Here is a 13,868-nt window from a genome sequence, read left to right as displayed (position 1 = left end):
CTTGAGTGAGAATTGTCCCAGTGGCACCCATTTGAATGTGGAGTGCTGCAGGGGGCGAACCTTTCCCTAGTGTTATTTGATATCTACATGCGCCCTCTCACCCAGATGGTCCAGAGACATAGACTGGGTTGTCACCAATATGCTGATGACACCCAGCTCAATCTGCTTATGGATGGCTATCCAGACCCTGCCCCTGATAAACTTGGTGAGGCATTACAAGCCATGGCTAGTTGGTTGCACCAGAGCCGACTGAAGTAAAATCTATCAAAGATGGAAATCCAGTGTCTGGGTTTGAGGGGACAGGAAGTGGGATAGCAGAAGAAGATATTGGATTTATATCCCGCCCTCCACTCTGAATCTCAGATTCTCAGAGCGGCTCACAATCTCCTTTACCTTCCTCCCCCACAACAGACACCTTGTGAGGTGGGTGGGGCTGGAGAGGGCTCTCACAGCAGCTGCCCTTTCAAGGACAACCTCTGCCAGAACTATGGCTGACCCAAGGCCATCCCAGCAGGTGCAAATGGAGGAGTGGGGAATCAAACCCGGTTCTCCCAGATAAGAGTCCGCACACTTAACCACTACACCAAACTGGGATCAGGCTCCTGCCCTTCGATGGAACTCAATTAGTGCCATAAACAGAGGCAAAGAGCTTGGGGGTATTTTTGGATGCCTCTTTATCTGTGAAGGCCCAGGTTGCCACCACTGCAAGGGCCACATTTTTCCATCTAGGAGCTGGTGAATGGTCCCCAATGGATTCTAGCACAGAGCAATGGCTTCAGGTTGATCTAGGAGACAGAGTGGAGATTACAGGTGGGCCCAGCAGTTGGTCCCCTACCTTACCTCCTGTGATCTAGCCGCAGTTATTCATAGAACTGTCACCTCCAGATGAGATTATTGTAACTCTCTCTATGTGGGGCTACCCTTGGTCCTGCTCTGGAAACTCCAGCAAGTGCAGAACACAGCAGCCTGGTTGTTGGCATCAAGGCCTATACGGGCGCAGATGCATCCCGTGCTGTGCAGACTGCACTGGCTACCCATCAAGTACTGGATCCATTTCAAGGTGTTGGTTCTTACCTTTAAGGCCCTTTATGGCCTGGAGCCTGCATATTTTCAGAACCACCTCTCTCCATATGGGCCGCCCCCGGGCTCTGTGGTCAGTTACACAACATCTTGTGATCCCTGGTTTTAAGGATGCCTGACTGGCTTTGATGAGGGCCAGGGCCCTTTTTGGTCTGGGCCCCTACCTGGTAGAATGAACTTCTGCTGGAGATCCAGGCCCTGTGGGATCTAGCCAAGATCCACATGGCCTGTAAGATGGAGCTCTTCTGCTAGGCTTTTATTTGATCCAGCGGGTGTCCTTTGAAGTCACCGCTCAGCACCCTACCATCAATGTGCTCAAGTTGTGCTGAACGCTTTCAGTCTACTGTTGTGTGGTCTGTTGCCAATTGCATGTATTACTGTTCTCGGATCTGACATGATATATTTGTAGTTATGATGTTGTTTAATTTTTGATGTGGTTCATTTTAATGTTGTTTTAATGCTGTAAGCTGCCCTGAGCCTGCTTGCTGGATAGGACGGGGTATAAATTTAAAAATCAAATTAAATTAAATTAAAAATGCAGGATATATAAGATATGCAGGTTTTTTTTAAAAAAAAGATGAAACTGTGTACACAGCAATAGCCAGCAGGGCTCATGAGGAGGTGGTGGAAATAAAGAATGGCCAAGACTTAGCAGACAAGCAGGTCAAATTTTGCACTTTATCCAGCATCATTTACTCAGTCATTGTAGCCCCCAAAGATGCAGGAACTTGGAGGGGACTAATGGAAACCCCAGACTAGAATGAAGGTTGAAGGGTATCCAGTGATGACTGCAGTACAAAAGAATGCAATACCATACGAGCCATCATTCTGGAACAGATCAGTGATCAGTATTTCTAGTTTAATATGCCTCACAGAGTCATCAACTTGATATTCCTGGAATTACACCAAAGTCTCCTCTTGTGTTTGCCTATCACTTATATTCAAAGGGCTTATGTCTCTAAACATAGTGCTTCTGTTTAGTCATCACAGAGGTACTTCTTGAATCAAAGAGTAGCCTTGAAAAGGCATGGGAGATAGGACTATGAATAACAGCCATTGATAGACCTATCCCACATGTGCAATTACCTTTTCAAGACAGGTAACTTTTTTTTTATTCAAGAAGCAGTATCATTAACATCATGAGGTGATCATATGCATACATTTACTAAAGCTGGTATGGGGTTTATTGTAATCTGCTCTCACATTTCCCTGGTCATCTCTAGGAGCTGGTGGATGGTCCCCAATGGATTCTAGCACAGAGCAATGGCTTCAGGTTGATCTGGGAGAGAGAGTGGAGATTACAGGTGTTGCTACTCAAGGAAGATATGGAAGCTCAGACTGGACAACAAGCTATAGTCTAATGTTCAGTGATACAGGCTGCAACTGGAAGCAGTACAGGGAAGAAGACATCATCTGGGTGAGTATGAATTGTTTGGAATTATTAGTTACAGTACAATTAACTATAATAGATATATTTGTGCTATTGAACCCTTTTCTAGACTAATCAATATTACTGCAACATTTAAAAGTTCTAATTCTTGTGGTGGTGACAAAATAGGGATGCCAGCCATCAGGTGGGATCTGAGGATCCTCCAAAATTACAGCTCATCTCCAAACTATAGTGATCAGATACCCTGGGAAAAAATGGATGCTTTGGAGGGTAGACTTTCTGTAATTGTACCCCAGTGAAGTCTCTGTCTTCCTCAAGCTCCCCTTCCCGGTTTTCAGGAGTTCCTCAATCTGGATTTGACAATTCTACCTCCCACTCCCCCACCTTACTGGCAACCCTATGAGAAAATCATCTACAGTATCTGTGAACTCAAAAATCAGCAAACAACAAAAGTATATGGCAGTGTGTGATTTGCAGTTCTATCCCTAGAAAACTAACGATGATGATATTGGATTTGATGATATTGGATTTATATCCCACCCGATATCCTGAATCTCAAGAGTCTCAGAGCAGTCAGGATCTCCTTTACCTTCCCCCCACCCCACAACAGACACCCTGTGAGGTAGGTAGTGTCACGGGCTGGGGCCGGGTCAGGCAAAGTCCAGGGGCAGTCCAAGGTGTGTAGCTGGTGAGCAAAGAGGGTCCAAGGCGCCAAAAACGAATCACAGTCCAGGTATCGCAGGTCAGAGGTTCAGAAGCCGAAGTCAGGGGGTCCAGAAGTCAAAGCCAAAGTCAGGGGGTCCGGAAGCCAAAGTCAAAAGCCGGAGTGGATGCTAGACCGTCTGGTAAGTGACTAGTTGCTTCCACAAAGCCTCCTCCCAAAGCCCACAGCTATATAGCCCTCTGCTGTCTGTTGCCCATTTGGGCTAATTGCTGGCTCAGAGAGGCAGCCAGGATCCTGCTGAGACTCAAGCATCTTCACTCCTAGAAGGGCCAGAATCCTTTCAAAACTCAGGGCTCAGGGAGCGTCTTGCTCGTGAGCGTGCCGCCCGATCCCTGAGGTCCTGACAAAGGCGGTCACGCACATGAGCCACCCGAGAGGGCGAGGCAGGGGGGGCTTGGATCTTCTCCAGCAGGAGGCAGGGGCACTGGTGCAGGTGGCAGGGGCACAGTTTCTTCTGCAGGCTCAGCTTCTTCTGCAGGGTCCCCAGCACCCATGACAGGTAGGGCTGAGAGCTCTTTCAGCAGCTGCCCTTTCAAGGACAACTCCTACGAGAGCTATGGCTGACCCAAGGCCATTCCAGCAGCTGCAAGTGGAGGAGTGGGGAATCAAACCCAGTTCTCCCAGATAAGAGTCCACACACTTAACCATTATGCCAAACTGACTCTCACATCAAACTGACTCTTCCTTCCTTATTCTTTGTAATTTTTGAAGCGCACAAGAACTAAATGTGGTTGTTTCGTCAATGAACAGTGAAATGCTGGTGAAATGTAGTCAAGTATTACAGACAAACGCTTGTGATTGCTATTGTGTACAAGCAAAATAATGAGCTAATTTTATTTCTAAATATTAGTAAAGAACAGTGAGAGTTTTCAGAAAGGGCAACTAGTGATATTTAGAGATTTCAACATGATACTGCAACCTGTCTTGGATATATCAAGAGGAGGATATAGTATTACAAATCTTACACCAAACATTAGAAAATAGTTGAAGGACTGGAATTTTGCAAATGGTTGGAAGGACCAAGTCATCATGATTCATGCTTCAGACTCTCTCTCTCTCACTCGCTCTGTTTGTGTCTCTGTGTGTAATCTTGATTAAAACTAATCCATCAGACACTGGGGGTAGTGATACATCAGACCATTGCAATCTAAGTGAATTTAAATTTAGGCCAATCAAGGTGTTGCCACCTAGGTAATCTCTTATTTTTGGATGTAAGTATTAAAGAAGAGATATTGAGGATTACTTTATATCTAATATAATCACAGTGGGGTCTTTAATAACTGTATGGGAGGCTTTCAAGGTTGTTATTAGGCTCAATTATTGGAGTTGCCTCATACAAAAAGAGGGAAGAAGAAAGCAGGGAAGAAGAAAGGAGATTATTTGGCAGATGGCAGCGTTGGAAAGGAAATAGAACAATGATTATTTAGAAGATAATAAAGGCTGCCTATAAATAGTGACTGTTGTAGGTACCCAACAGATAGAGAAGGAGATTGTATGTGGCAAAATGTGTGCTTTTTTTTATTTGTTATATTTTGATTTGTTGAGAAAGAGTCTACTTCTAACATCTGAGCTGGCAAAAAGAGAATTACCGTTTTCGCACACAGCTTACCTCGCAGTCACAATCCTGTTCCCTCCGCAGCGTCCGGTCGGATTTCCCACCATCTGCGCCGGAGTTACAGGAAGTGCCACAGCTTTTGCGTAGCAAACGTAAACTGGGTTTTAGCGGTTTATGTTTGCTACGCAAAAGCTGCGGCATTTCCTGTAACTCTGGCGCAGATGGTGCGAAATCCGACCGGACGCTGCGGAGGGAACAGGATTGTGACTGCGAGGTTAGCTGTGTGCGAAAACAGTCAATGTTATTCTGCCCCTGAAAGTAAGGATGGGAGAAACAGCATCAATAGGAAGTCAAATGACTTCACCGATTGAAGGTATTGAGGGCAGGGGGGAGTACAAATAAGTGATATTTAAATGGAAGATAATCAGTATTTGAACACTCCTGTTTCATTTTGTCCTGATATGAATGGATCAGGCTGGCCTGATCTCATTAGATCTCAGAAGCTTGGTTAGTACTTGGATTGGAGTTCACCAAGAATGTGCAGGGTTGCTATGCAGAGGTAGGCAATGGCAAACCATCTCTTGCCTTGAAGAATCTATAGGATCACCATACATTTGCTGTGATTTGATAGTGCTTTCCACCACCGTTTCATTTCAATAAATAACTACTCAAAGTATATTGCTTAAAAATGAGATAAAATGGCATTATAATCCACCCCTTCCCTCCCTGCTCTCCTTGCCTGAGAATACCCAGTGGTGGATTTGTGTGTGAGTAAGGTGGCTAGCCTATTCTCTCCAATCATACAGGGTACATTTCTGACGCCAATGAAACTTATTAGATCTTCCCTTACAATCAGCAGTTGGTACTGACAAAGTGTCCTGCATGCATGCTCACTCACTAATGCACACTTCCCTTCTCCGGCCCTGCTAACCCTCTAATCCACTCTGGTGTTTCGTTTATGTATGGTTGAACAGCAAGATAGTTTGAGCTTTTTTGGTCACATTCTGGTCGTTTTTGCACTTAGCGTTTGCTCCCCTTATTCCACGGCGCAATTATGTCCGGCTCATTTTCCTCGTTTTCGCACATGGACTCATTTGCGGAGTCGCTTTCCATGAAGCCCCGGCTCAAATCGTTTTCCCACTGGCATCGACTTGAGTTCGATGCCCTGTCAATCATTTTTTTTTAAGCGCAAGTCTGGTTGCGTAAGGACGTACTAACGTAACATCGGCAGTCACAGCTGTTCCTTCCCCTTCTTTTCGTGGACAAACTGCATCACGTGTGCTGCTTCTGCTCATGGATTGGCTGTAGCTGTAGGATCCTCCACAGCCCTTTATGTATTAACAGAAGCATTCACAGTGGAGAATCCTAGCACTAGATTCCCCCCCCCAAATTCTGAAGTTGCGAAATATTGCAATAACGAAGAGAGAGAAATCGAGGGGTTTGTGTGTGTGTATGTGTGGCAGCTTCTTCCTTTCCCAGCCTCGCTCCCTCCCGGGTGGCGAAGCTGGGATTTCCTCTGCGCTCTTTCCCCTCCCTGGCTGGCGCTTGCAACGGGGACCTGACTGATTCCTGCCGCCAGAGCTCCCCCCCCGCCCCATTCTCTCCTTCCCCTTCTGTGGCGCGTGTGAAGAGCGAGCTCGCGTCTATTTTCTAACCGAGCGGAATGTAGCCAGGGAGAAGAATGCAGGACTCCAACTTCCCATTTTATACATGGCGATTTTGTGCAGGTCCAGAAATCCTGGTGGCACAGCTGAGGGAGGCATTGCCTTTTTAAAACACACACACATGAACGCTTTGGCCCGTGCCGGCACTAGATTTCCCCCCCCCCCAACAATGTATAATGTAGTTGCGAGATAACGCAACAGCGAAATAACGCAGGAGGGGTTTTTTTTGTTAATTTCGAAATATCGCTATTACGCAAGAAATATGAAGTTTAAAAAAAAATGGCCGTGCGGGCACTTTTGGGAAGCGCCGCGAACGGCTGATGATTGGCCAAGGGGGTGGATGGGGTGGGAGGACGGAAAGGGAGAGGGTGACGCCCACAAAGCAGTCGATCCGGCGTGGATGGATTTCCCACAGCAAACTCCGAGGAGTGGATCCGGTGTGGATCCGGAGGTTTTCAAAAACTCCGGAAGGAGGTGGATCTAGATACTCCGGCGTGAAACCCCTGCAGCACCGGAGCAAGACGCAGCGCCGGAGCAACAGGTGCGAAAACCAGGAAAAGATCCGGAGGTAAATGGGGTGCTACGCCGGAGTAAACGCTAGTGCGAAAACGGCCTCTGTGATCTTTTGAAGGAAGAAAGATTTATTTACCAGTATATGCCTCTAGCTTCCAGGAGCACAAGAGCATAGTATCCGAACATTCACAAGGATGTTACAGATGTGGATATAAAACAATCAAAACCAAAGGCTAAGTTGTACAAAATCACTGGATTTACCTTAACATTATTCTCAGTGGAATGGACACAAGATAAGCTGGAATTTTGAAATAGAGTTTAATACATTTCTCCCCATTACCTGGTCTTCATGTTATGTGCCTTTTACGCAGCATGCTATACCTTTTAATACTTTCTCTCCTAGCTGGGAGGGTTTTGCTTGGAATCCCATGTATGTAACCCTGCATATTTTCCCCAATCATAATGAGGCACAAATCCTCAACTTTTATGGTCTCATATCAGGATATCTAAACAGGGATCAACCTTGCCCCTTCCTGGCAGGTGGGCAAAATGGTCATCTTCATCCTGCTAATTTGTCTCCATCAAAATAAATTATCTCCTCTCCTACTGAAATCCAAGGACACTGATACTCCATTTCTAGGAAAGAGGGTGACCTACCTGGGGCTCTGAATTTTTAATGTGTTAAACAAGGTGTTCTGTCCTTTCTTATCTTGACGGTTTGTTGACAAAGTTTATGAAATAGCTAAACATAGTATGGTAGATCTATTTAATTATTATTTAGAAGTATGGACTATTCCAGAATTTTGGCATGAGGCTGAACCAAAAACAAAATAAAATCTGACACTAGTGAAATCATACAGACCCATATCTTTATTCAGTACAGAGCAAAACAGCGCTATTATTTAAGAAGTGAAACAAGGTAAGGTTTATAAAATAATACAAGGTTGATAAATAATATAGGAAGGGACCATAGATATTGTAGAAAATGCAAATATTTCTGCTATATCTAAAACATTATGGATTCTACCATAAGGAAAAAGAGGGGGAAAAGAGGATCCGGGCAACTACCGACCCATTAGCTTGATGTCTATACCTGGAAAAGTTTTAGAACAAATCATCAAACAGTCGGTCCTGGAACATTTAGAAAGAATGGATGTGATTACTAAGAGCCACCATGGTCTTCTCAAGAACAAGGCATGTCAGACTAACCTGATCTCTTTTTTTGAGAAAGTGACAACCTTGCTGGATCAGAGGAATGCTGTAGACATTGTTTATCTTGATTTCAGTAAGGCTTTTGATAAGGTTCTACATACTATCCTTGTTGACAAGTTGGTAAAATGTGATTTGAATCCTGTTACTGTTAGGTGGGTCTGTAACTGGTTGACAGATCGCACCCAAAAAGTACTTGTGAATGGTTCCTCATCCTCTTGGAGAGGAGTGACAAGTGGACTGCCTCAAGGATCTGTCCTGGGACCTGTTTTGTTCAACATCTTTATAAACGATTTGGATGAAGGAGTAGAGGGAATGCTTATTACATTTGCAGATGATACTAAAGTGGGAGGGGTTGCAAACACAGAAGAAGACAGAAACAGAATACAGGATGACCTTGACAGGCTGGAAAACTGGGCTGAAAACAATAAAATGAATTTTAACAGGGAGAAATGTAAAGTTCTGCATTTAGGTAGAAAAAATCCCATGCATAGTTATAGGATGGGGAGACTTGTCTTAGCAGTAGTATGTGCGAAAAGGATCTAGGGGTCTTAGTGGATCATATGCTGAACATGAGTCAACAGTGTAATGCGGTGGCTAAAAAAGCAAATGCAATTTTGGGCTGTATCAACAGAAGTATAGTGTCCAGATCACATGATGTGATGGTATCGCTTTACTCTGCTCTGGTAAGACCTCACCTGGAATATTGTGTTCAGGTTTGAGCGCCATATTTTAAGAAGGATATAGACAGAAAGCAGCAGGCAGTGGTAAAATGGGTCTCTCTTTGGAGGCTTCCTTGGAAGCCTCTGACAAGCACAGGCAACATTTGTCCTGCAAAGAAACATGGCGATGCAGTAGTTCCACCCGGGGTTCTTGGCTTGCCTGCTGGCTGGCGAGATCATGCCACATGGGAAGGGGGAGTAAGGGGGTGCCCAGCAGCGATCTTGGTAGGGTGGTGCCTTAGACAGTTGCCTACCCTGCCTACTCCCATGCGCCACCCCTGCAGAAGACAATCTTGTGTCTGGGGCATTGCAGTTGGCTAAAATCAACAGAAGCAACCACTTGGTAACCAGAGGACTGTAAGAAACTTGATGCTCTGCAGAAAACCTTGTGAGGAGAAAGCTGCAGGTTGGGACTTTTCAGAGAAGTTTGTGCAATTGCCTCAGTGCTTCCACTGTCCTGACTTGAACTGTATTGCCCCCCCCAGGCGGAATAACGAGACACACACCAGATTGGATTAAAGGGCCACTTTATTAAACTTAACGGCAAGGGCAAAACTGGGGACAGGACAAGCCAGGGGTCCACCCGACCACCTCCTTGACCTGGAACTGGGCGAGCCCCCAAAGCCCCGGGTGTGAGCCAATCAAACGGCTCAGACCCGGCCGGCCCGGCATCATGATCACCGCTCACCTGAGCTCCGCCATCCCCACATACGTGCAACCTGGGATGCGGACACTCACTGCGTGCCGGGATCCACAGACTCCCTGGAGCCAACCTTGGGCCGTACAGCTTGCGGTCCCCCAGGGAAGTCATGCACCAAAAATGGCGCGATGCTACGGGAGCTCACCAATCCCCAAAACATAATCCCAAGCACAAACTGCCAGTGACCAACCTATATAACGGCACCACCATTCCAATTGCCAGCACCAACATCAGCAGTGCAGGGTAGGCAAAAACACCCCCGAATTGGCCAATCCTTCCGAGGGCGAAAAATTCCTACCCGGCCCCTGAAACCGGCGACCAGCCTCTGCCTGCACTGCTTGACGGGTGGGCGGGTGGGCCGAGAGCGGATTTCTAACTGCGTGGAAGGGGGGCGGGAGCGGCCTCTTAAGGCGGCACCACGCCCCCTCTCCCTAAGGTAAGCACCATTTGCCTCGTATCCGCGCGGGGAGGCAATGTGCGGCCCCCAGCCTCAGCGGTCGATGGACCACTCGGCTGGGAAGGGGCCTAATTGCTGAGAGAGAAACTGCAAGCAACCTTGAGAAGCTGCTAGCTGTAGCAAGTATTGGCTAGGATAGCTAGTAAGCTTTTTGGTTCTGTGTTTCTTGTTTGTCTGTACACCTCTATGTTTTTATTCTGACTTGTAAATAAACTGCATCCTTCTTATATTTTAAATGGAAGGAGTTCTGGTCCTCATTACTAGTCTAATTGGGTGAATTTGCACTAAGTAGCAGACAAAAGGAGCCCTCTGTCTTTGTTAATGGAAATTTTTCTCTAAATTAGAAATTCTGGATACCTCCCAGAAATGTGATGTTTCGACACCTACCACCCTCTTCTCTTCTTTTATGCTTCCACCGCCCCCTTATTTTTATTCACTGCCCCCCAATTGCACCCAAGGCTACTACCGCCCCCCTGGATTGTTCCAGCGCCCCCCAGGGGGCAATATCACCCACTTTGGGAAACACTGCTCTACATACTTAATTCACAGCAAGCCAAGCCAAGCACTTAGAGAAAACTGTTCTTTCAGTGGTATATTATGCAAAAGACATTAAAAAGATGGACAAAAACTACAAAGGACTATGTTGGAAGTGTAATCAGATAGATGGTACTTTTTACCATATATGGTGGTCCTGTAATTTTTTAAAAAAAATACTGGATGGAATTACATACAGAAGTTCAAAAAAAAATCTTAAAAATCAGATTTGTTATGTCATCAGAGATAATGCTGTTAGGAATTCTACCAATGAATGTGGATAAAAGAATGCATGAACTGCTCAGATATATGTTAACTGCAGGAAGAATAATACTTGTAGCTAAGTGGGAAACTGTGTGTTGCCCAACTCTGGAGAACCAGATTGATAAAATGCAAGAATTCACAAATATGGCAAAATTGACAAATCATATTAACCAAAAATCGAAAACAATGGAAAGGTTGTTTTAATGATTATTATAATTTATCCTTGTAGTCATTTTTTTTTTCTGGTAAGATATTGAAAGATTATTTCTTTGCTGACCATAATTAAATATGTAGCTTGGTAGTTCAGTATATGCTAATATTGATTTAACATAAAATCTCATGGGTTCTGGATGTGACTTTTAAAAAAAGCATAAAAAATGCTAGTATGAAAACTGGCCATTATGAGGTTACTTATATCGTATTCTCTGGTAGATCAAATTTATAAGGTAGGATAACAATGTTAAGAAAGTAAGAGAGTATTATAGGATATAAAGGCTTTAATAGGAGGCTATACTGGACCTTTAAATAGCCATGATATTCTACCAATGATTTGTGTGTGTGTGTGTGTGTGTGTGTGTGTGTGTGTGTGTGAAGAGTCCTTCTTTAAAACTAGACACACACACACTTTCTCATGAAATATTCTCATGTTACTATGCTAATATATCATGTCATGTCATGTAGTTGCTAAACTATTCTTCTTGCACAGTAGCAAATGGAATAAGAAATACGTACCTTCAGTGTTTGTATTAGTAAAACTGCCCATATATGATGTATTTGGGTAATTATAACAGAGCTTTTCCCCCACTCCCCTTTTTCCCCCTTCTGTACTCCTATGGGAAATTTAAAATAAAAATCTAATAATAATAATTGATGATGATGACTCTACATACTTATTCACTCATGGCATAAAGGACACTTTCTCAAAGTAAGATGCAGTTCCCAAGGCCATCTCTCCAATAAGATTCCAGTTGACAAAGGGGTAAAGCAGGATTGTATTCTATCCCTCCACACCCACACTTTTTAACTATTACATCAACTCTTTGGTGCAACAACTAAGAAATTCAAGCTTCCATCTGCCAAAGCTTGCTGATAAAATGATCTCTTTGCCTTGCTATATGCAGATGACACCATCACCTTATCCCACCTCACCTCACAAGTCAGCCTTAGGAGAGCATTCTGTGCCTTCACCATGTACATCAAAGAGGAGCAGCTTGTGACAAACTCAAAAAAGCAAAAGTTCTTTTCTTTACAAAAACACATCGAACTTGCAGATAGCTAATAGAGGACCATGATATGGAACAAACCAAAACCTTAAAATACCTTGGTATAGTCTTCCAGTTATCTGGACGTTCAAGAGCTCAAGCATTGCATGCTTTTGAGAATGCCCACAGAGCATCCGCCACCATTCAAATAATCTACTTTATTTATTTATTTAATCTATTTTAGTATATTTCTATACCGCCCATTCCCCGTAGGGCTCAGGGCGGAGTACAGCACATGATAAAACAATAAAATACAATAAAAACATTTTAAAAACAGACACCTCTATGGCACGCAGAGAAGTTTACCATATCACATATTGCCCAGCCTCACCATCTCACATCATGATATCTCATAGAGACGGCAGATGATAATCCATTTTGTAACACAGGTGGCAGTGCCGAAAGGGGAGGCCAACCAGATCAAGAATAGATGCCCACAGCTTCAACTAAAAGTCTGGTGGAGCAGCTCCATTTTACAGGCCCTACAGAAGGCTAATAAGCCAGGTAGGGCCCTGATCTCTGTAGGGAGCTGATTCCACCAGGTCGGGGCCAGGACTGAAAAAGCCCTGGCCCTAGTTGAGGCAAGGCGGGCGTCTCTTGGGCCAGGGATGGCCAACAGATGTTGGGAGGCTGAATGTAACGACCTCCTGGGCATATATGGAAGGAGACGGTCTTACAGGTATGTTGGTCTCAGGCTGCATAAGGCTTTAAACATTAGAACCAAAACCTTGAAGTGGATCTGGTACTCAATGGGCAGCCAGTGCAGACTGCAGAGTGCCAGCCAAACACTCACTCGTAACGGTGGTGCAGACAGCAGGGTAAGCCAGCGTAGAGAGAGTTACAGTAGTCTAGTCTGGAAGTGACCATTGCATGGATCACTGTAGCCAGGTCCTGGGCGGATATCGTGCTAGTTGCCTGATCTGCCAAAGATAACAAAAGGCACACCTGGCAACCATCGTGATCTGAGCCTCCATGGAAAGGGAGGCATCCAAGGTCACTCCCAAGCTCTTCACCTGTTGGGCTGGCACCAATGCGGCACCATCCAAAGCTGGGAGCTGGATGCCCATACCCACCCCACCCCGACTCAGATACAGGACCTCCATCTTAGTTGGATTCAGCTTCAGCCGGCTCTGTTGTAACCACCCAGCCACGGCTCCCAATGCCTCGGACAACTGGTCAGGGGTGGCGACAGGCCGGCCACTCATCAACAAATAGAGCTGGATGTCATCAGCATACTGGTGGCAACCCAGCCGAAAACCTCAGGCAATCTGGGCAACGGGGCGCATATAGATGTTAAATAACATTGGCAAGAGAATGGATCCCTGCGGCACTCCACATATAAGTGGATGCCACAAGGAAGTCTGCTCGCCAAGCACCTCCCTTTGTCCCCGTTTCCAGAGAAAGGAGGAAAACCATTGTAAAGCCATCCCCCGAACTCTGGTGACGGCGATGCGGTGGGTCATAAGGTCATAATTGACCGTGTCAAATGCTGCTGACAGATCAAAGTACCATCTTAGGTCATCTGTGATAGTGACTAGGTCAGTCTCCATCCCATGGCCCGGGTGAAAGCCAGACTGGAATGGGTTCAAGGCGGATGTTTCACTTTACAAATAGGGCTTCCTTTATCCCTGCAGCAATTAAGGTCCCCCAAGGAAAGGCTGACTTCCAGTTCCTAAATGGTTCCCAAATCTGTATTTATAAATAAAGCCACAGTGATGGACCCTGGTCACTCCCCCATGGCTAGGCAGATTTTTCCACTGAAAGTTTTGTTCCCTGATGTGACTGAACAGCTTT

At 45.2% G+C, this 13,868-nt stretch overlaps 1 protein-coding gene across 1 annotated transcript in view; it reads left to right on the top strand.

Moving 5' to 3' along the window:
• Positions 1-13,868, top strand: part of CNTNAP5 (contactin associated protein family member 5) — a 705,383-nt gene that overhangs the window by 185,714 nt on the left and 505,801 nt on the right. The window contains exon 3 of the mRNA XM_060261906.1: positions 2,304-2,497. Coding sequence (XP_060117889.1) covers positions 2,304-2,497 — 194 coding nt within the window. The remainder of the gene's footprint in view (positions 1-2,303; positions 2,498-13,868) is intronic.

Source organism: Heteronotia binoei, chromosome 21 (assembly GCF_032191835.1).
Source record: "Heteronotia binoei isolate CCM8104 ecotype False Entrance Well chromosome 21, APGP_CSIRO_Hbin_v1, whole genome shotgun sequence".
NCBI lineage: Eukaryota > Metazoa > Chordata > Lepidosauria > Squamata > Gekkonidae > Heteronotia > Heteronotia binoei.
Note: the sequence above shows the minus strand (reverse complement) of the source record. Positions and strands in the feature narration are given on the sequence as shown.